Below are 24,543 nucleotides of genomic sequence, written 5' to 3' on the forward strand. Positions count from 1 at the left end.
TGAGTTTGCCAGTTTTTCCTCCTCCTAAATGTATCTGTGACATCTCTTCTGGGATCATTTTTTTCTTCCTGAAGTATTATTTGGAGATTTGTTTAGTGAAAGTCCATTGGTGGTGAGATGTTTTGATTTCATTTTTTCTATTTTGTCCTTGATCCTTAAAATTGTTTTACCACATACATATTTCTTAGGGTAACAGTTATTATTTTTATTCGTATTTTCTTCTGGTTTATGGCCTTTCTTATTGCTTTTTAAATGATTATGACCACATTGCTTGCCATTATCTTTGTCTTTAATACCTACAACTTCACTAGTCTGTGTTTTTTATATTGACAGTTTTTCCATGTGGCATTTGTTTTACTTCATTTTCTTCCTAAATCCACTTATATTTGTGGATTAAGTCTATCATAAATTTGGGAACATCATCAGCTTCAGTCTCTTTGAATATTGCCTCTTCACAATCCTCTCTATCCTTTCCTCTGTAACACTAGTTAAATTCATGTTGGATCTTCTTATTCTAGCTACCATGTCTGTTAAGCTCTACTTTACACTTTCAATTGTTAATTCTTATTAGAACAAGAGAAACAGAAACCCATGTGATTTTCATCTTACATAACACTAGTTTAGGATAATTGAGAACTCTTAATATCCAAATTTTTACAAGAAAAGAAAAATTAAAAAAATAAGTCCCAGAGACTATTTACAGTACGATTTTTGTTTCTAATGCTCATGATTTAGTAAAAGTAAATAATGTATATTCACACATACACATTTAATGAGAATGGTTGTTTTTAAAATGTAAGAAAATGAGAAACACAAAACTCAGGTTAATGATTGTTTTTGAAAAGGAAGAAGATGAGCGAGATGGGAAAGCGGCTAAATAGATAGCTGTTTGTTGGGTTGTAATGTTGCAGGTATATTTATTATTATGTTTATAGCTAAGTGGTATAGAATATATTGCATGTATTCTTTTTTTAATAAATTTCTTTCTTTCTCTCTTTCTTTCTTTCCCTTTTTTCTCTTTCGTTCTGTCTTTCCTTCTTTCTCTTTCTCTCTCTCTCTTTCTTTCTTTCTTTCTTTCTTTCAGTTGGGTCTTTGTTGCTGCGTGCAGGCTTTCTCTAGTTGCGGCTAGCGGGGCTACTCTTCTTTGTGGTGCATGGCCTTCTCATTGCATTGGCTTCTCTTGTTGTGGAGCACAGGCTCTAGGCGTGCGGGCTTCAGTAGTTGTGGCACACGGGCTCAGTAGTTGTGGCTCGCAGGCTCTAGAGGGCAGGCTCAGTAGTTGTGGCGCATGGGCTTAGTTGCAGTGTGGCATGTGGGATCTTCCCGGACCAGGGCTTGAACCCTTGTCCCCTGCATTGGCAGTTGGATTCTTAACCACTGCACCACCAGGGAAGCCTCTACTGCATGTTTTCTTTAAGTATTACATTGAAACCAATGATAAAGAAAAATTGAATTAATCAGCTTTCACTCTAACAATTGGACATTCCAGTTGGGATTTCGAATTCCACTTGGGATTTCAATTAAATATCCCCAACTTTACAAATCCACACCCAAACCCATAGTTCTGTTTCTCTCTCTCTCTCTCTCTCTTTTTTTTTGGCCATGCCACACGGCATGTGGGATCTTAGTTCCCTGACCAGGGATCGAACCTGCACCAAGCCCTTAGTTCTTGAGAGCACCTACCCTCATCCACCCCTCAAATCTGTTGGTTTCCTAGTCTTATCTGTCAATTGAGTCATTGTCCAACTAGTAACTCACTCCAAGATCTTGGAAGCAAGCTTTGATTTCTCTCTTTCTCTCACTCCCTGTATCCAATCCATATATGAGTCCTGTTAACTCTTCTTCCATATGATAAAACTCCTTCTCACTGTCTCCTCTGCTATGACTGTAATTCAAGCAACTATATTACAGCCTGGTGTACTACATCAGCTTCCCAATTGTTCTCCCTGATTCTACTCTTAATCCATTCTACAGAGAGCAAAAGAGTGTTATTGAAATAATAATAATAACATATGATTAGATCTTTTATCTCTTAAAACCCTCCAATATCTTCCCATTGAACTTGGAATAAAATCTGAACTCCTACCTGATCTGGCACCCACCTACTTATCTGCCCTCTTTTCTACTTTTCCCTCTGTCTAGCTTGGAAGAGCTGGAAGAATGAAAGTGCCATTGAACAGTATAAGTTAACAAGGAGGAAGTGCTGGTTTCACTTCTTGCTGTCATAATGTGCACTGACAGCTCTCCCTCCCTTTAAATGTTCTCTTAGCTTTCCGTTCTCCTTAGATCCACTCAAAGTTACCTTTTTAGTGATAATTTCTCCCTCCCCATTCTTATTATCTCTCTATATCATGGTGTGCTTTAACTTCCTCATAGTATTTAAAACTACATGATACTGTTTCATATATACATTTGCTTATTTGTTTATCACAGATCTTCTCGAATAAAATGCGAGTTCCATGAGGTTGGGTCTTGTCTCCACTCTTGTCTATCTCTCCATACACAGCACCTGTTAGAGTGCCTGGTATATGGTGGGTGAGCAAATGTATATGCCTTAAAGGAATAAGTGAAAGTAGCACTTCCCTTTTATGAAGTTACACTTTGTAATAGCAATGTCATTCTTCCAGATTTACAAGGTAGAAATTTTAATTGTTGTTGTTATTTTCTCCCAGAATACCATTACTTCTTATGTTCCACATTCTCTAACCCCTTGTCACTCCTTTATATTCTGTGTAAACTATTCTTATCATTACTCTGCCAGACTATTGAAATAGTCTCGCAATCATTTCCTGCCCAGTCTTTCAGACTACAATCCTTTCTACACTCTTGTCAGAATGCAGCCTTCCTAGAGGGACACCCTAGATTGCAAAGAGACTCTCTATCACCCCCTTATTACACATACACTTTTCTCTGCAGCACTCAAGTTCTTCTATAGTGCTTCTCTTAACTACTTTTGAATGCCTCATTCCCTGTCTTTTCCCTTTTTGACACCAAATATTTCAATTGATTTTACTGTGATTCTGACATGCCCAATACTTTTTACATCCTGCCTCGTGGCTTTTCCTTCACTTGAAAGAATATCTTTCCTCTTCTATTTGTATCTGAAAATACCTTATCTGTAATTAATGTCCATAGATGACATACATGCAACCTCTTCCATGAAGCTTTCTCTGGTCCCACCATAGTAATACTCTTGCTGACATTTATATCTTGCTTACTTTTGAACATTAAGTATTCTTTCACAAGATAATTCCTAATATGATTGTCATATCTAAAAATATCTCATACTGTCTTCTATCGAAATGTTGTCTCTTACTGGAAACAGTAAGTTCATTAAAATTACAGCTATTTTTTATATCCTCTACAGCATCTAGTCATAATTTTTAACAAATATTTATTAAACTATAACCCAAGAGAGACATTGTATTAATTAATGAGTGCTTTATCTAATGTTGGTTATAGGATCAGTGTCATTACTTTGTGTCCCTCCTCTTTTATGTTAGCAATTACTAAATATTTATGAAGATTAAAGAGGTAAAGATATTTTAGTATATTTCTCAAGTAATTATAGCAATTAAAGTCTAAAGGACTAAATGAAATTTCATTGTTGAAATGGTGAAGCAGAATTTGGTGGGGAGTGGGGGATAACATGATTTAAAAAGACAAAGTTGTTAAACATTTGAGGAAGGAAGTTAAGAGAAATTAAGAGAAATAAAATATGACTCATTGCTGAAAGCAGTGGTTATGTGGAAAAATTTTAAGCATATTTTTTTTCCAGAAACTAAAAGCACCAAAAAGAGAAAAAAATATATCAATTGATCAATTGTCATGATGAAGAAGGAGAAGGGATTGATAGAATTTGAATTTGGAGATTTGTGTAATTAATTATTGGGATTTAAGAAATGAATCGTGTCTTTAACCACTATGTAAAAGAAAAATTCATCCCAGGAATAATGAAAGAACAGATGCCCAAAATGAAATCAATTGATTTTGGAAAAGTATAGCCTAGAACATCAGGAAAGAAGTATTCTAGTTCTGATTTTACCCAACTGGCTTTAAGACCTTGGGAATTCACTCTCTCAGACCTCTATAATTATGTTTGACTAAGCAAGCTTTAAGGCTTCGTCCAGATTAAACATCTCTAAGTCAGTGAGCGTGAAAACTGGAAGAAAAAAGAAAAAAATAAAGAGGTTTAAATAGCAGCAGCCTCGAAGACTTGGCATATTTTTATGGTGATCTACATGTGAGGCAAGATTGAGAACAAAGTAGGAAATTTATGATCATAATGAACACGACATGGAGAAGCATAGCTCTGGAAATTTTAGCAGATATTATTAGCGCTATGTTATCATCTGAGGATTTTAAATGATGTGATGTTCCTGGGTTTTCTTTCCCAGTAAATTGGGTAATTTTGATCTATGATATTTTTTAATTACTGAGTATTTTAAATCAGTACATCTCTGTGGCTAAGTAGATATCTTAGTTTTCCTTAAAAAAAAAATCATAGGGAGACTGCTAATAGTGGATTTGGTGGTGTGTTTTATAGAGGGAATTGTTCATGGCAAATTAGTGCTATAGCATTTATGAATTATCCCTCTAACTTTGCAGTTAGATGGTACTAAAGATGATGAAAAATAGTGGAATTCTTATGGCTTCTTGATCTAGGGCAGATCAGATGTTTCGAACAATATTAATCTAGTGTCCTTTGACATATGTTAGCAAGAGAGCTGCCAGGAAGCATTGTGTCCATTATTGATGCACAGAGGTGGTTGTTGATGTGATTATGGGACAGAATTTTGAAAGGTTAAATAGTAACTCAGAACCAAGAAGGTGACTACAATAGACTCGAAGTCTCAGACTTAAAGTTCTTCATTCTTTTTTTCCATAACGTGGCAGAATAAATGGCTACATTTCTTTACAGTTGATGCAGACATTTGTTTTTAAGCTGAAATAAATGAATGAATGAGGGTGGAATAGACAAAATATATTCACACCAGATTTTAATAAAAAACCCTCTAGATTAGTCCAACTGCAGTATGATAAGGATGTGAGCAACAGCAGGATTGGAGAGACCAGTTTTGGAAGGTAGATGAGAGCATTATGTTGATAATGTTCTCGAAAGTTCTACATAAGAAGCTAAGAGAAAGTAGTATATGATCTGTGTACTTCCATCCCTCCAAAATATCGAAAAGACACTTAAACCATTGAGATACTTTCCACATTTTGTTCTAGGCAGTAGAAGACACATAACAAATTATAGAATTTAAACAGAATGTAATGGGTGAGATTAATGTTACATGAAGACTAAGATAACAATAAAAACGTAACATCCAACACACTCAGTTAGAACTCTTGAAGGAAAGACTTTACCTCGTTTTCTTACTCTGGGATTCAAGTACCTGGTATCAGCATTTTTATATAGAAATAGACAAAGAGGGATCTTTAACTCCGAATTTTATAAAATAGCATAGATGTATTTGTTATGATTGAGTTAATGCTCCAGCATTTGAGCTGTGTACAGTTACTATACATAGTTACATGCAAAATAATTGAAAAGATAGTGAGTTCCATTTCTTACTTATTAAAGAAATGGTGAAAACTCTTGATCTCAGAGGCTGAGAGCCCAGAGCTAATCTGTGTCCCTTGTTTCTTGTCTCACACCTTCTAGTTTTTCCTGGAATGTCTGTCTTGCTTTAGAGCCCTAATCACTGAATCACAGTCTTTTCGTGTGCAATTTCTTTTCAAAATGCCATCCTGGAGTACTGTGGATTTGCTTCCCTCTAATTGGCTCAGCAAAATTCAAGCTGCAAATTGAGTCTTTCTGTCCTGCTTGCCCCCTCCATCGTCACTGTGCAGAGATGAATGAACTGCAGCTGTGTTCACGGTTGTGGGAATTAAAACCCCTTTGTTGGGAGAAACTACATTCTGCAGGGATAGAAGATGCGTAGATTCCCATTGATGTAGAACCATGACATCTCTTGTGGACACCTTAATATATGTTTCCAACATTAAGCTATAGCTTAGGAGAATTTGCTAGTTGTTACTGCAACTACTTAATGCCCAGTAGTATGCAGTTTGCATGATGATTATGTTAAAAACAAAAAACAAAAAATATACAACAAAAACAGAAAATAAATGTCAGTGATTATTCTCTTAAGATGATAGAATTATGTATTATATTTTCCTCATTTTTTCTAGGCTTTTATATTTCCTATAATATGTAGTTACTATTGTAATGAAAATGCAATAAAACCTTACAGCCCAGTGGTGTGTATGAAGGGAAGTGAATGATGTGCCGTTGAGAAGAGCAGTGATATCTGGAAAATTAAGTCACCAGGGAAGGAAGGTGCTAAAACCCAAGTTGGACCTTGAAAAATCAGAAACAGATCAGAAAAATGGAGAGAGGCAAGGGACAAGGATTTCAAAAGAAGCAAAGAAAATGGACAGAATGTATTTACTCATAAGATTATCATTATTTATGGAGCCCCTTCTTAGAATTTTTCAAGTATCATATCTCCCCACCTGATTAAATTTGTAAACAAGTGCTCTCTAACCAGTGATGCTAAACAGAGTTGTGTGTTATCCTTGCTGTCCTTGAACCACGGAAATTGAAAATGACACTTTTAAAACATCACTATTTGATTATTCTATGGTATGTCCAGGTTCATTTCTTCCTTTTGGAATTGAAAAGAAATTGCTAAGTGTACTGCTTTAAAGGAAAGGAATAACACTTGTCCTGTGGCACTCCATGTAGAAGAGGGACATACTCAGTGCCATCATTCTAAAGAGGTGATCACTAGATATCTGTTTTGCTGGGCACAGAAAATTCAAATGACTAAATCAGTGTTGATCAAACTCAGTACTAGGGGGACACCTTGGTAATTGCCATGCCAGGTAGTCAAAATTTTCCCTGCAGCCTCTCCAACTTATTTTATAATGTCTATATCTATCTAGGGATTCTACATAATATTTTACTTGAAAAGTTATTCCTTTACTCATTTTCACTTTCCTGCCATTCCCCGCATCTTTCTACTTACCCAGCATTCTCTTTCTTCTCATTCTACCCATTCTTCAAAATCCCCTTCACATCCTACCTCCTCAATTAAGTCTTTTCAACCACTGCTCCTCTTGCTGATCTGCATTTTTCTAATATCCGAGGGTATCATTTTCAATGATAGGGTTTTTGGTTGTCTACTTTGTGTGGATTTTTTTTCCCTTGAGGGTGTCACACATTACTTGACTTATACATTTTCCACAGAGCATCTAAATTAATATAGTGAAATCTGCCTGGTGGTGAGGTAACAGGGTGATGTTCCCAGAAGCTTAATCATCAACCTTCTGGTTCCAACCAGTGTGGGGTCTACATACTAGTGGTCAGCATGTAGTCACCATCCTCCACATGGGTGAAGGGCTTAGTTTCTACAGATCAACTCAAAGATATGTGTCAGATTGTTATGTATATCCATTGAGGAGGAACTAGGACTCCAAACTATCATTCTAGCTACCTTGCTTGACTGCTTCTCCTTTGTTTCTGCATCCCCTCACTTCTCTCATTGTTAACTCCTTGTGCCTGCTCTTTGGGGCTCAGGTAAGGCCTAGGAAACTAAAGCCTTTTTTCTGCAAACAAGAAACAGGGCACCTGGAGGGGTTTTGTACCAGGAAGGCCCTGCAGGATCCTGCTTGGTTTCAATCCCCCTTTTCTTTGATATTCCTCAGTCCTGAGGGGAACAGGAGTAGGTCAAGAAGGGGAATAAAATTGTGGATAGAGAGGTTAATCATAAACTTGGCAAGGGAGCTCAGTTTTAGGGGCACTGGGTTTCATACCCAGTAGGTACACAATACTAATGTGGATTTGTGCCATCATTGACTCACTGTCTTTCTCTGCCCCCAGCATCTGAGAACCTAGTACACTGCTTGGCACACAGAAGTATTTAGTCCATAATTAGGTCGTCTAATTTAGAGCTATCTCATTGCACTACTCAGTAGTAGGGTACGCTTCCATTCAGGAAGGTTAGTCTCATTCATTCTGTGTAATTGTGCAACAAATAAAAGGCTTTGGATTTACCTACGTAACTGTCTTGACAAATGACAAATCTATGTTACCTATGCTTTAAGCCTATGATCAGTAATTGTCATTTATTTTTTAAAGGTCCTCCTGGACCTCCAGGTGAAAAAGGAGATAGAGGTCCCACTGGAGAAGTTGGTCCACAAGGCATTCCAGGTCCAGTAGGTATGGTAACTACTCCATCATATACTGCAGGGCTAGGTAATGTACATCTGTGTATGTGTGTAGGGGGAATCAGTTATTTGACTGGTTCCCTGTGTGGCGTGTGTGTGTGTGTGTGTGTGTGTGTGTGTGTGTGTGTGTCTGCCTGCCTGTGTATGTTTGTGTGTGTTGAGAGGATATCAAATGTTTTGGTAGCCTAATCACCATCATGTTCTGAATGGTAAGCAGTGACTCTTGATTTTTAAAGAAAGTTAAGTGCTTTAACAACGTGGGGTTGTTCATAAGTCTAGAGAGTGCTGTCCATATCACTGACTGCAAACAGTATTTGGCCAACCTAGTTTTAGGTCACATGTGAAGGAAAATATGAAAACCATCTTCACATTGAATATATATCTGGTTTTTAAGATACAAAAAAAAAAAAAAACAACTAATGTAAATCAAAGGCAAATTGGATTATACTACTTATATGGTCCTTAACTGGAATTTATCTGCTTAAACCTATGCAATCTCAATGTAAATATTGACTAGAATACAGATGACTTTTCCCTTTGCTGTCAGCCACTCTCTGTATCTTACTTAGAGCAAAATTTTTCAAATTATTTTCTTCTGTAATCCTGAAAGCAATATTTTGAAAGACAATAATAGAAGACAGAAAAAGAGAAAGAGCATGAATTTTCTTTGCTTTCAAAAAAATAAAGATAATAACAGTAACATGATCACCATGTTATTCATGGCTAGAAATCAAATGCCTGCGTGCTTTCTGAAGGTGGGGAGTATACTGCTCCGTCTAATGATAACTAGAATAGTTTGTGCTGCCAAAGAAATGTCTAACCACCAGGGACTTGATCTTATTTTTCTGTGTTTTGATTATATAAACTGTTCTTCTTTCTGATCAATGTATCAACCAGCCCAGGTTACATCAGAAAAACAATTTTTAAAAATGAAAAGCATGAATTTGACACGTGCCAGCCCTTTACATCATAGTGCTTAAAAAGCCAATATATAAAGTTTACCTTAAAAAAAAAAAAAGCTTTTAGAATTTTATATATATATATATATATATATATATATATATATATCAATTGTTGGTTTGCCTTTAAAGTAATACCAGGTAAGATTCTTTGTTCAGAAAAGTCTTTCTACTTGACTGGCACCCAGCAGATCTTAGCAATGGTGCATTAATGTCATAAGCAGGGGAAGTAACCAGTGTTATATTATCTGCCAGAGCGGCTATTGTCAAAGGTCTGTCAACTCCTCCATTACAAATTGCAATTATCAAAGCTTTATAACTCAACCATAAAAGTTCAGTCTGGGCTACAACTTGCCTTCCAAAGCTTCATCTTGGGAACATCTTTTGTAGCTGTTTCGGAATCAAATAGAAAGAGGGATTTAAAAGTTTCCGCTTTTGTTACCACCCTAGACAGATACCGTTGCAAAGCTGCTTTGATTCTTTAAGTGAGGGTTTAGTCTGCTGCTGTTGGTATTGCTCATATACACAAATAGGCATTATCTGGCCCATCAAAAAAGAGAGGTAGATTTCATTGTTGGAGTGATAAATTGACTCTTTTAGATTTTTAGGTTGCCATTTGAGTTGGTGCACTGCAACAAAAATATTCAAGTTACTAGGCATCTTTCCCACCTGATTGCTGCAATGTTTTGTTCTTTGCCAGATGGCCTATTTGCCCCACGTTTGGTAGGGAATCAGGAAGTTAAAAGTATATGATGGACTGTCTTGATAATTCTACTTCCTGATTTAAGCAAGCTTACTAAAATCCCACCTGTAGGGACTTCCCTGGTGGTCCAGTGGCTAAGACTCCGTGCTCCCAATGCAGGGGGCCCAGGTTTGATCACTGGTCACGGAACTAGATCCCACATGCTGCAACCAAGAGTTCACGTGCCTTAACTAAAGATCCCACGTGCCACAACTAAAAGATCCCATGTGCCGCAACTAAGACCTGGTGCAGACAAACAAATAAATAAATAAATATTACAATGGGAGTGTTTAAAGAAAAGACAAAAGAAACCCTGTACCAACAAAACAAAACAAAAACAAACAAACAAAAAATACCTATACATGCAATTGAGCCCACTAAACTCAGCTTGACTCGAAACCATGATATGAAAATCTGAGAAGATATACGTGCTTAGTAGTATTAAATAATCAGTACATTAAATATATTACAATTGTTACTCATGTACTGGGGTGGATATTATGTTAAACTGTGCTTTATCTCAAAATAATATAATAGAAATTCATTTCAGCCTGCCATTTCCTTGGAAGCATGCCAAGGAGAATTGCCTATGACCTTTTACTTTAAAAAAATGTTTACTGAATACTTTCCCTGTGCCTGGGACACACACACACACACACACACACACATATGGCTACATTATTGTTTGGGATTACAATGGAGTATGTAAAAACAAAAGCATGAGAGATAGAGTAATATATTCCTGCACTAGGGCCTCAGTATTCTTTTAATAAATATTGTTTGATATTTCTCATTGCTTGACTTGTAATTTTTCTGGGACAAATCTTAAAAGTCCAATTTTTAGCTTACATTTCAAAGTTATCATTTCAGCTATAGCAAAATTCTGCCATTTGAAGATTCCTGATTAGACTATATATAAGGCTTCGAGTTAAAACTCTAAGATTTTTTTTTCTTGTGTGTTTTTATTTGTAGTGACAATCTGTTACATATTGAATATCTACAGTGTACTAAATGCACTAATGTTTCTACTTACTGTTATTGTTGTCTATCAGTTTTTACACATGAAAGTTTAGGAAAGACATTGTTCCTCCATTTGGAGATTCACCTCCTTCATATCCATTAGTGAAATTAGATTGTTTCATTATTCTCTCAAATCTTTATGCAAAATGAATTATTACCACTGTTTTGGGTTTGTTTTTTTTTTTCTTCATTTACCATATAGGTCCTCCAGGTCTTAAAGGTGATCGAGGATCCATTGGCTTTCCTGGAAGTCGAGGATTCCCAGGATCAGCGGGGAAGACCGGGAGGCCAGGTATTATGATAATGCATATTTTCTTCACAGAATATGTAAAATAAACACCAGATCATAGATATTCCTTTCAACTTCTTAGATAACAAAAACAATGGTCATCATAGTATGAAAAGCAGCACTCACATGCAGTTTATTTTCTGATCTGAAACATTCTGAAACTGATTTCTGTCCACCTGAGGAAAGTTTCTATGTCCAGAAGGAAAACAGTTCTGTATAAAATCACAACAGAGGATCTGTCAACTCCACACCACTATAAATCACCATGAAGAATGGTATCTATCTTAGAATAAAGAGAGTGGAAAGACTGGTAGAGAAAAACAAACAAGCAAAGTATTAACATCCCTTTAACCAAAACCACCAAATCCTGTTAAGTTACAGTTAGCAAAATACAAGCAGACCTGAAATCCTATCCTTTACAAGATAACCTGCCTGCTACTGTATATTAGTACTTAATAATCACCATGTTCGGGCCCTTTACAGTTTACATACATGATGATATTATTTCTACTCCTTATGCCGCTAGCCTAAGCTTGAATTGTGAACTGTACACAGAAATTTTAGAAGAGACCAGGGGACAGAAAAATGCAGAAACAATTAGCTGTATTACCAAGTGGTAAGTAATAAAACATTTGTAAAGTGGGACAAAAGTAATGGAAGCTGGAAGCTGTGGAAGTAGAAAGTAGAGTGATTAACTCTGTACAGCAAGACAAGATGTTACAAAGAAAGTCGTGTTAGAGCTGGCCTAAAGATGTACAGAATTTCTTTACATCTGTGGTTCTCAAACTTGAGCAGACATTAGAATTACCTGTAGGGCCTGTTAAAACAGCTTACTGGGCTCCACCTCCAGAGGACTTTCTGATACAATAGTTTAGGGATTGGGCTCCCTGGGGAACGTTTACTCCTCACAAGTTTCCTGGTGACAGTGATGATGCTGATCAGGGACCACACTTTGAGAACCACATCTTCGGGTGAAGAAAACTGGAGAAAGAGAGACTGTAAAAATAAAAGCAGGGGTAGAGGTAATAAATCCCTTGACAAAAGATATTCTCCGGATATTACTTCCTTATTAAAAGACTCAAATTTGGTAGAAATATGAGCAGCAGTGCCTGGTACTAGTTTAGTTCTACTGCAGATTAAAACAGTGAATGCATTCTTCCTCTACAAGAGTCCAAAGCGGGTAATAAAATTAGAAATAAAATCTACTAATTGTCATTTTCTAATTAATGACACAGCCTGGACTATCTGAGTGATATCAAAGCAAAGTGATTTCAAAGCAAAAAGATTAAGAAAGAGCAGCCCTATTTATTTTCTATTTTCTCTCCTGCTCTCCTTTTCTTCCCCACCCTGCCCTCTTCCTTCCACATGTATTAAGTACTCAATATATATATACAAGGGACAATGCTTGGTACAGGGAAATGAGAAGTAAATAAGACACAGTCCTTAACTGATAAAGTATACAAATATAAGAAGAGAAAGGGAAGACTTTCTTCTTGATCCATGGCAGACCTATAGAGCATTTACCATCGGACAGATTTACTGCAGAGAGCTCGGAGGATTTAATTGAAGTGTAACCTTACATATCTTCAAAATCCCTAGAGTACCCTGAATAGAACCTCATTAAATGAACTAGGTTTTCCAGCAATGTAAATAATGTGCTTCTCTCCAGTTAGACTCTTGGAGTCCATTCAAAGTCTGATTCTAAGGGTGAGTTATGGTCTTTCTTAGGAATGTCTAAAATTATAGACCACAATGAATTCCTTTATTTATTTGACAAACAGCTATTGAACACTCTGTGCCATTCATGGAGATATTTATAGTCGAATATGTGGGTTTGGAACTCAGAGGGGAAGCCAGAGGTAGAAAGACAAAGTTGTAGCTATGCTCATATAAATGTTCACTGAAGTCAGTGAATTTTAATAATCATTGATTTTAGTAATATTTTATGGGTAGGCAACAGTGAGAAGAGAAAGGGCCTAGGATAAAGCCTTGAGTGGTTCCAGACGTACAGACTGAGCAGAAAGAGCAAAGCAGCCGGAGTGAGGAAGAAAACCCAGAGAAGGTGGTGTGAAAAAAAACCAAAGGAGTTTCAAAAGTTGGTCAAGTGAGATGCAGTCAACAGAAAGCTTTTTCCATTTGTTGCTGTGAGGATGTTGCCTTTATTGAGAGCAGTTTTGGTGGGGCTGGGTGGAGTGGGGTGGAAGCCAGATTGGGGAATGCCCAGGGGTGCCTGGTGATGAGGCTGGTAGACAGCGGGGTAGAGCAGTCTGGCTTTTCAGAGGGGGAGGAAGAGATCGGTTTTTTCATTGGATTTTGTTTTTTCTTTGAAAGCGAATTTGAATACTATTTAAATGCTGACAGCAAGGTAAAATAGAGAAGTTGTTGAAGATACAGAGGAAAGAAGGGTTAAAAAGATTGTGGAAGGTTAAGAAGAAGGTTGAAGGTGAAGAATTCAGGAAATAGAAGCATTAGGCAGAGGAGGGAAGATGTCACATCTGAATTGAAGTAGGTGAAAAGAGCTGGGCTGGGCTAAGCGTGCCTGTGTGTGAAAATGAGGAACCCAGTGCCTAGCTCATGGCAGGGGCTCTGAAAATGCTTGAAGTCACAATGATGCTATTGAAAATACCTCCTCTTATATTGATATTTAAAGTTAGAGTGGCGGTATATTACATACCAGAATATGTACTAATCAGAAATATTAGTTCTTTATTTATGACAGAAGAGTGACATATCTGACAGGAGGTGGTTAACTCCAGGTTTTGACAAAGCCCTTGGGCTCGTTTTTAGCCTAAGATGTCATTATAAAGGAGGGAGGAATCCCTGTTCTCTAGAAAGGATGTTTTTAATGTGTTCAAGTGTGAGAAAAGATTTCCAAGTGTCATATGTGAGGAAATCTCTGAATCATGCTAAAATGACATAAAACATTTTTTTTTTAATTTATAAGAAGAAAAGTGGGTCATTTGTTCAACTCTCTGGCTTGAACAGAGATCAAGGTATCGTTAAAATACCTAAGACAGGGACTTCCCTGGTGGCGCAGTGGTTAAGAATCCGCCTGCCAACGCAGGGGACACGGGTTTGAGCCCTGGTCCCGGAAGATCCCACATGCTGTGGAGCAACTAAGCCCGTGCGCCACAACTACTGAGCCTGTACTCTAGAGCCCGAGAGCCACAACTACGGAGCCCACGTGCCACAACTACTGAAGCCCACATGCCTAGAGCCCATGCACCGCAACAAGAGAAGCCACCACAATGAGAAGCCCACGCACCGCAACGAAGAGTAGACCCCGCTCGCCGCAACTAGAGGAAGCCCGCACGCAGCAACAAAGACCCAACTCAGCCAAAAAATAAATAAATAAATTTATTTTAAAAATAAAATACCCAAGACAAACTACAGCATGAAAAGACTTCCCAGAGTAATTTTACAATTATTTTCTAATTCTGAAAATAACGCTAGAATGATAAAATTAAGCTTATTATATTATCTTCTCTGAAAAGAATTAGAACTGATCAGTTACACCATTTTAACCCCCCTCCCCCAATTTTTATTTAATATCTTAGATTTTTCCTTTTGAGGAAATCTAAAACTTTGGTATTATATCTTATAAAAGCCTACTGTCAAAAAAAAAAAAAATAGAAAAGGTTTTAGGTACTTTGTGCTAAATTAATGATTCTTGTCAATTTAATATTACCTGAAATGACTGAATCACAATTAAAAAATGAATTTAATGATGTACAGTGTAATCATATATGCAAAGCAATTAGAGACTATTATACCATGATAAGGAATGGTTGGCATTTCAAAATAAAATTTTAATTGGAAATAGCTTCAATTTTTAAGTGCTAAATCTCAATTTTCATGTTACTCATCACACGTTATTTTGTATATTTTTTAATCTGGTAAATTGGAGATCAAAATAGTCTTCTCTAAGAGGTGAATAAGGACAAGTGTTCGAAAACAAAGCATGGATGAGGCAAAGTAAGCTAGAGAAACAGACCAAAAAAAACAACAAAATAATGATTAAAACTGTAAAATAATTGTGCCATAAAAAAGTGAAATGAAATGAAAAAATCCTCTCATTCACTGAAAATAAAATTAGCTAGGTGATGTTGTAAAACAAATAAGAGCTACCATCTCTTACATGCATCTCTTAAGAGCAAGGCCCTTTATAAACATTGCTAATTTTCAAGGCAAGCTTGCAATGGAGGGTACTATTTTTTCATTTGAAAGAAGAATAAACTTCAGCTCAGAAAGGTTTAAAGACTTGTTCTGAGCCACATACCTAATAAGTGGCAGAGTAAAATAATTCAACACAAGAGAATTTAAAATTATTGTTATTATTCCAAAGCTCATGATCTTTGAACTATGCCCTTTGAGCTCTTGGATGAAAAGAGAACAGTCCTTGATTTTTCTGGAGGAAATCAAGAACATTAATGAAGATTTTGACTTAGAGATAGATGGCTCTATGGTCAGTCCTGCATTTATGCCAGGAAGGTGATTACTTACAAGACATATCTGACGACTCTTGGAAGAAGAATTGATATGTGAGAACAGCACCCTCTAGTGAGATGCAATTGTCATCGTTGAATTCTCTTGGTACTAAGGGCTTAACCTCTGGATATAGCTTTAGGAACCTTAGGTGAAATAGCAACCCATTAGCAAAGAGCAGGGTCTTAACAATGTTTCCATATAAGGTCTGTAGCACACCTCTAAAGTACGTGAATGAGGTTTCTTGAAGCCAAAGGTAACTATCTAGAGGTTTAGACACCCCTCAGACCTTCCCAGCTTCCCCCAAGACTGAGGTAATTGGGATCTCACCACTCCCAGAAATTCATTCACAGCTCCATCTTTGCTAGGCTTCACATAAAAGAAATAGAAAACAAGACAGACAAATTGTAATGGGAACGGAAAAACAAGGTTTGGGATGAGATGGAGGATACCAGGCTTTCTGGGAGAGGGAGGAAGACACAAAGAAGGAGGAGAAAAAGGAGCGTGAATAATCCCAAACAAACTGCTTACACCTCAGTTTTGCCTGCTTTAGGAAAATGGAACATTTAATGTCCTGGTAAGTAATCTGAGATAATGTATGTAAAGGACCTACCCATAAAATGCTAAGTTCATAAGAGGGTTTCTAAAATGATAGCTATTATTATCATCATCATCATCATCATCAACATTATTATGTCTGAAAATCTGTAGGTTGTCATACGTTGTTATTCTAGATGACCTTGTGTTGCTGTCTCCATTTCAAGCACTGTGAATTGCCTAAATTAAAAAAAGTTTTTTTCCTTTTATTTATTTTTTTAAAGGAAATTCTGGACAAAAAGGCCAGAAGGGGGAAAAAGGGAGTGGAAGCGTGCTAAGTAAGTTTATGGTTTCTTGGTTTTTTTGTGTGTGCCTTTTTAATAAACAAGCTTGTGATAGTGGTAGTCTGGGCTTGAGGCAGAAGTTGAGAACTTCAGTGTTGATCCATGGGGATTCTCTGGAAGTCAGCCACAGCTCTCTACAAATAAACTGTGCTAACTGGTGTAAAACAAATAGATTAAATTATACTACTCTAAATCTCATTACCCATTTGTATTTAGTTTTTGTGATGAGTGTAATTTTCTAAAAATTTCACATAGAAAATTGTTCAATTTTCAAGCCAATTTCAATCTGCTGAAAGAGAATCAAGCTTATGAATAGAAACAATACAGCCTCCCTACCTACTAACTGAAATAACTGAAGTGTTACATATAGGAATTTGAACAATCTAAGAACAGGCTAATTCTCTGACAGCTGGGGTATTTTTGTGTGTTTTGTTTTGTTTTGTTTTGATAAAAACTTGAAAAGTGGTATTCGATATCCCAGACCTTCAAAACTGCAACAGAATAGATTTCACAACAGGGATCTCTGTGGGTGGAATGCTGACCTCATGTTCCAATGTAGAGAATCTGTACATTGGATCTTGAAAACTAGATATTAGATAAGATATCTTCAGTAGTCACAGTGCCATAAGTCAATGGTTGTGTGTCTAGGCCAAATCTACCAGATATAATGAAAGGATTTTGAAAGGGAATGAGGAATCCACACTTGATTTCTCAGAAACCAAGGGTTCCTCCTCTGTGTTCCCAGTTGGAGCTGCATGTAGTGTGTGTGTGTGTGTGTGTGTGTGTGTGTGTGTGTGTGTGTGTGTGAGAGAGAGAGAGAGAGAGAGAATAAGTGATACACACACAGCTATCATAATCTTTACCCATCAAGGGTCTGATTTAGACAGATTTTCACAAATCCTTTAATGGATCCCCAAATCTAGCAGTTTTCAGTTGTAATTATTGTTTAAAAAATGCAGTCCCAGTTTCTCTGACTTAGTAAAAATAATTATTTTTACCTCATACACTGTGTTGATGCCACATTTAGGCAACTTGGGGTCACCATTGTGAATTCCAGCCATTTAAGTATGGTTTAACCACGTGATGCTTTCTACAGTTGTTTTCATGATTGTTGCATTGTTGAAGTGTGTTTTCCCCTAAATTGAACAACACTGAGTATTGTGTGTCTCCTCAAAGTGCTTTAGTGTTAGTCAATGATTATTATTGTTGTTATTATTATATTAAGATAATAGAAACAATAGGAAAAATTCTCCTTTGTGTCCATTTATTCTTTGATGTGATCACTTTGATCTGTTGTTTTACTTTTTATTCCATTTCTTCTCCTTTCTCCTTGTCACTCCATTTATTTTCACTGAACTCCTGTGTAACTCTTCCCTATCTGCGTGTTTATTTCTATCTTTATCTCTACCTTTATCTTTGATTCTTCTTTATCTCCTTTTCTCCTTTTCCTGAGACTTTCTCTGAGCTTCTTAACCTTGACTCTGGTTAAGCTTGGCAAATAAGGGACACCTTTGTTTTGTAGCCTGTTAATCTAACACCCACACTGTCTTTTGTTACCTGAGGTTATCAAATGCTTTGAATTTTTTTTTTCAGATATGTTTTCAGTTACAGATATTTTCATGGCTGTTTTGAAGTTTACGTGCTTGCTTTCTTTGAGGAAGTATTAAGAGAGATTTCTGTGTATAAATGTGTGTGTGTGTACATAGCCTCCAGATTCCTCTCCATGTACCCAGCCCCTCATGGAGAGTATATAATTCCATAATGTTTCAAAAAGACAGAAAGAATCAAATACAGAAACATCTATACAGTGTGTTTTGTTTTCTCCTTATTTAAGTTAATATGCCAGTCATCTGCTATGGCAGTGTATGTGGCTCTTTTCTCTCAGTGGCTACACACTATTCCATTATATAGCACTACCATAATTAGCATAATGTATCATTCAGTTCCCTAGTCATGAACACTTGATGATTTTTCTTTGCTTTAGCTTGGGTTTAAGAAACAATGCTACATTCAGCACTCTTTTACGTGATTTTGTGGGAATATTTTTTAATAGAGAATTTGCTAGCAGTAGAATCAATAGTTCAAAGGTGACATGCATTTTACAATTTGATGGATTCTTACAAATGGCTCCCAAAAGGTTGTACCAATTTGTTCCCTGTGAAAGTGCATGATTCCCCACATATTCAATTAATTCTGGTATATGAAAATTTATATTGAATTATTTTGCTGTACTTTTAGAAAATATTTTTCAAGCATGATTTAAATATAACAAAAATAATCATTGATTTCCTCTTTTATTTGTTTTTTGGTTCAGCTTTTTAAAATTAATTTTTATTAGAGTGTAGTTGATTTACAATATTGTATTGGTTTCTGCTGTACAGCAAAGTGAACTAGTTACACATATACATATATCCACTCTTCTTTAGATTCTATTCCCATATAGGTCATTACAGAGTACTGAGTAGAATTCCCTGTGCTATACAGTAAGTTATTATTAGTTATCTATTTTATATATAATAGTGTATATATGTCAATCCCAATCTTGAAATTTATGCCCCCCCTTCCCCCTTGGTAACCACAACTTTGTTTTCTACATCTCTGACTCTATTTCTGTTTTGTAAATAGGTTCATTTGTACCATGTTTTAAGATTCCACATATAAGCAATATCATATGGTCTTTGTCTTTCTCTGTCTGACTTACTTCACTCAGTATGACAATCTCTAGGTCAGTCCATGTCACTGCAAATGGCATTATTTCATTCTTTTTTATGGCTGACTAATATTTTATTGTATATATATACCACACCTTCTTTATCCATTCCTCTGTCGGTGGACCTTTAGGTTGCTTCTATGTCCTGGCTATTGTAAATAGTGCTGCAATGAACATCGGGGTACATGTATCTTTTCGAATTATGGTTTTCTCTGGGTATATGCCCAGGAGTGGGATTGCTGGATCATATGGTAGCTCTATTTTTAGTTTTTAAAGGAACCTCCATACTGTTCTCCATAGTGGCTGTACAAATTTACATTCCTACCAACAGTATAGGAGGGTTCCCTTTTCTCCACACCCTCTACAGCATTTATTGTTTGTAGATTTTTTAATGATGGCCATTCTGACTGGTGTGAGGTGATACCTCATTATAGTTTTGATTTGCATTTCTCTAATAATTAGCGATGTTGAGCATCTTTTCATGTGCCTCTTGGCCATCTGTATGTCCTCTTTGGAGAAATGTTTATTTAGATCTTCCACCCAGTTTTTGATTGGGTTGTTTGTTTTTTTGATATTGAGCTGCATGAGCTGTTTGTATATTTTGGAGATTAATCCCTTGTTGGTCACTTCGTTTGCAAATATTTTCTCCCCTTCTGTGGGTTTTCTTTTCATTTTGTTTATGGGTGCCTTTGTTGTGCAAAAGCTTTTAAGTTTAATTAGGTCCCATTTGTTTATTTTTGTTTTTATTTTCATTACTCTGGGAGGTGGATCAGAAAAGATCTATCACATCTTGCTGTGATTTATGTCAGAGAGTGTTCTCCCTGTGATTTCCTCTAAGAGTTTTATAGTATCTAGTCTTACATTTAGGTCTTTAATCCATTTTGAGTTTATTTTTGTGTATGGTGTTAGAGAATGTTCTAATTTCATTCTTATTTCCTCTTTTACATATGTGTCAGGACCAGCATAACTCCCTGATCATATTAGGGCAGGCCCCTTTGAAGATCAGGTGGGTTGGACGGGACACCCTGTGCTACCATCTCACTAAAAGGACCTTCACCTCTGGACAAGTCACAGCACAACTGATTCCAAGATCCCTTTGTGGCTCCTCCAAACAACCCTGGTTCCCGAATGGTGCCTGGCTTCCGCATGCCTTCCTCTCCTGGTCCTTGGTACTGTTTGGGTCTCTGCTCCCTTGCTCATACCTCTACCCACTCTAGCACCCCACCATCACCGCCATCCTGAGCTGGGACGCCTCCCAGGTACTGACTGGCGGGCTGTTCCTACCTTCCTCAGAGCTAGGCCAGGAGCCCTCTGCCACCCACTCATCTAGTGTCTTCTGAACCCATCGGGTTCCAGGAGAAATCTCATGGATACCGATTATATGTGCATTCTCTACCCTCAAAAATACCAGTCTCAACCAGAGATAGGGATGCCCTAAAAATAATCCGTTTGTTCATTCAGCATATGTTTATTGTGTACCTCCTGGAGCTGGACTAAACTGCTTATAAGATAGCTATTGTCCCTGGACTTCCTGAACTAATCGTCCCAGGAAGACATAGACATGGAAACAGGCAGTTATATAATAGAGCAGAGGTATATGGTGGGAAGGAACAGGGTTCCATAGGTGTTCAGAGTAGGTCAAGATTTTTTAATTCCTTAGAATTTTAAAAAGGTAAATTGACTTTGATTTGCTTAGTTTGCATTTATGTCTTCTTATTCTCCAATTTATGGCATATTTGTTTTCAAGTTTTATAGTGAGGTCTAGTGGAGCTGGGGCAGTTCATTCAACATTTTTGAACCAAAAAACAAAACTTGTTTCCTTAAAATACCAAGCTGTTTCAAGCAACAATATTTTGATCATAAAAAAAAAATGCTGAAAAAAATGATGAAATTGTTTTAGTCTAAAAAGATCTTTTCACCAGCCTGCTGCATTTAGTATCCTTGGTAAAAGCACGTGTAAAAAACAAAGTTCCTAAGTGTGCTAGTTACATTATTGAATAAAAACTGTAAAAAAAAATTTTTTTAAACACAACTCATTGTACTTCATGCTTTAAATATCCAGTATAGATCCTGGAGAAAAATAAATATTTCAGTAGAACTGGAGATATTTTGTGTAGGTGAAGAAAGGGCTGACAGTGAGAAAGGAGAAAACGTAAGAAAAGGCAAACTAAAAAAAGGAAAAATGTGGGATTCCATGTTAGTTTTGAATGTCTCTCTATTAATCAACAGATTGAATTTTCTCAACTCTCCCTTCCTTCAGGGTTTAACACATAGTCCCAGGATTCACAACATTAATGTTCTAGTAGAATTCTCAGTAGTGTCCCTATGTGTGTCTCCCCACTTCCATTCATTCCCCAGTGAAATGGGCATCGTATTGCCTGCCTCACTGGATTGTTGTGAGGGTCACATAAGATATTGTGTGTATGCAGATGCTCTGTAATACTATAAAGTGCTTTACACTCATAAGGCATAGTTCTCAGTGGTCGTGGTCTCTCTGAACTGGAGCTGCTCTTCCTCACTGGTATAATGCAGACATTTAAAATCCGTAATCGGGACAGGAGTGAGAGCCGAATGAAAATGCAAGAAGCTAAATAAATGTCATGGACAAAAAGAGGTGCTGGAGAATCAGATAAGATTTTACATTAGATAGAGCAACGCAAGTGTGACCAGATCACAAATCAATGAGTCTGAGCCGAGCAAAAGAGCATAAGTTATAAATAGAAGGAGTGACTAAACAGAGTGCACGCCAGAGGCCAGAAGCTGTCAACAGAGGTCAGAACAAAATGTCAGGCTAATAAAACGGGAATTCCAGGCTCTGAGGAACAAAGTGTGAGCCCAAGACGCTGTAGATGAAAAAGCTCCGAGAAGTGTTGAAACAAATTAAAGTTGTCAGTGGTACTCTGGGTCTGTGCTGGCTTGACACCAAAGTCTCCAGGAAAAAAAGGGGCAGAGAGGAATCAGATCATCCTCAGTAGGAGCAAACTGGCAACGATGACGAGCCAGTTAAAGCAAACATCTGAAGATGAGTTGTATCTTTTTGCCTGTGGTTTAATTGGGTAGGACTTCCTACCCCATTCTGTACCGGGGAACAGGCAGCACCTGGGAGCCCTCTTCTTCTGCAGCAGTATTTGGTCCACACTTGCCACTGACGGCCCTGATCCCAGGGACCCTGGGGGACAATGCCAGGGGGTTCGGTTCACCAGTTATCTGACACCCCAGACTGCAAAGGGATTCTTAAGTGTGTCAAATACGAACCTGAACTTTCCAAATTAGGGGAGAAAGGCTTTTTTCTTTAGACAGAAGTAGAGGCTGAATTGCCCAGTTCAAATGCACAAATTACACCAAATTTAATAACATACAATAAAAAGAAAACAAGTCTGCACCAAGTTCTAAAGCTTGTCCTAATAGTTTGCTGTGTTCTCACCCTAACTTGAACGTGTATGTGTTTCAAGCAAACAGAATTCCAGCCATACAATGAAACACTTTGTATGAGGTTCTGTCCTCAATATACCAATTACTAATGTGTCATTTGTTAGTGTTTTCTACTGTGCTTTTTACCCAATAAGACTGTAATTAGGATGTGAATTTAGAGTAAATGTCTTATTTTGAAACTCATACAATGATACGAAATATCTGTGTGTCTTTCATTGAATCTCTGCTGAGGACTCAGCGCAACCTTAAATGAATTCTGGTCTTTCTCTAAGCATTCAGTTGACCAAAGTAAAGGCTTCTCTTCCAAACATGAAATAAGTATAATAATGAGCTTTTAGAAAATATTTACTCTCTAATGCAGGGACTTTAATGCGTTATCTCATCTGATCTTCAGAAGAGCCTTTGAGGTAAGTCCTATCATCATTTCCATTTTATAGATTAGAAACTGAAGCTCACCACTAAGTGGTAGAACAGAATCACAAAGCCTGGTGTATTGATCTCCAAAGTCCCTATTTGTAACTGTGACTCCATTCAACACTCCCACAGCTAGCTTTATGTATTTTTTGTATATAAATACCACAAATATGTCATACGGAAGGTGTGGAGAGAGAAAGAAGGAAGGGAGAGAAAGAGATTTGTAAAGAGCAATTTGGTTTTCTAGAATGAGCCTCATCATTGAAAGACCTTAACATAAGTGTTCTTACAATATGAACTCCATTAGGTCAAATTCCCCAAAAATATTCTCAATTAATCTCTGTTAGTTTATGTTTCTTCCTTCATATCCCATTCCAGCCATTGCCTCCAGTCTCTTCCCCCAAGTATATTAACTCAGAAACATAGTCTTTCTAGAATGCTTGCCTAGCCTCCATTATTGTATTGAGAACTACTCATATGCACAAGGGGAAGAAGGTACCTGCTAATATTCTACCTTTATTTCAGTAACTGGGTCAATTTGAACATTTTTTTCCAATATAATGTGATTGCTTTGATGTCCTCTTCTTTTATTGTGTCTCTTGTTTAACTGCACTGTCCTTTTCTCAGTAGCCCAGCTAGGCTTCAGCAGAGCGGAGTGTGTCTGAGCAGTGATGTCTCCAGCTCACTTAGACAAATGCTGCTCATTCCTGACAGTTATGTGGTGTTTCAAGCTTTATCTGATTCCATAAATGGGCACTAAAAACATATAGTATTCCATTAACACAGTACATGTGTTCCTTTGTAGTACGTATAATATGTCTTGTAAATTGAAATAGAGATTTAAATCAGCAGTGAATCCAGTGGTTAGCACTGATCCTGGTTAAGAGTTATCCCAGCTGACTTACAGCCTGATTCTCACAAGAGCTAATGAGATAGAAGAAAAAAAAAAAAACAATACGATTCCAGCCAGGTCTTTTGCATTAGCAAAATTTGAAATTCCTTCAGTTATGTGCCGGAATTCAGATAGAGTAGAGAGACCCAACACGCCACTCCCCATGCCTCCACGACCTCGGAGGACCAAATGGCTTTTTTCAGAGAACCAGGTCCTGGCTTCCTGTTCTGCAGTACATGTAGTCTTACACTAATACAAGATTGTTTCTTTTGTTCCAATTCAAGCACTTTCCGAACATAGGTTATAGGTTCCAGCCTTTTTTTTGGCCACACCAGGTGACTTGTGGGACCTTAGTTCCCTGACCAGGGATTGAACCCGGGCCCTCGGCAGTGAGTGCATGGAGTCCTAACCACTGGACCACCAAAGTATTCCCAGTTCACAACCTATCATTTGCTCCCTTAACCTGGCTTCTCTGGCCATG

At 37.2% G+C, this 24,543-nt stretch overlaps 1 protein-coding gene across 6 annotated transcripts in view; it reads left to right on the forward strand.

Moving 5' to 3' along the window:
* The window catches only part of MSR1 (macrophage scavenger receptor 1), a 155,936-nt gene that overhangs the window by 112,093 nt on the left and 19,300 nt on the right, over positions 1-24,543 (forward strand). For 5 of the 6 annotated variants that reach the window (XM_032618601.1, XM_032618598.1, XM_032618603.1 and 2 more), the window contains exons 6-8: positions 8,150-8,230; positions 11,162-11,251; positions 16,555-16,608. In XM_032618601.1, coding sequence (XP_032474492.1) covers positions 8,150-8,230; positions 11,162-11,251; positions 16,555-16,608 — 225 coding nt within the window. Of the gene's footprint in view, positions 1-8,149; positions 8,231-11,161; positions 11,252-16,554; positions 16,609-20,280; positions 22,951-24,543 lie in introns of those variants that run through there. The other variant, XM_032618604.1, reaches the window with a different exon arrangement.

The sequence above is a fragment of the Phocoena sinus genome, chromosome 21 (genome assembly GCF_008692025.1).
Source record: "Phocoena sinus isolate mPhoSin1 chromosome 21, mPhoSin1.pri, whole genome shotgun sequence".
NCBI classification, from domain to species: Eukaryota; Metazoa; Chordata; class Mammalia; order Artiodactyla; family Phocoenidae; genus Phocoena; species Phocoena sinus.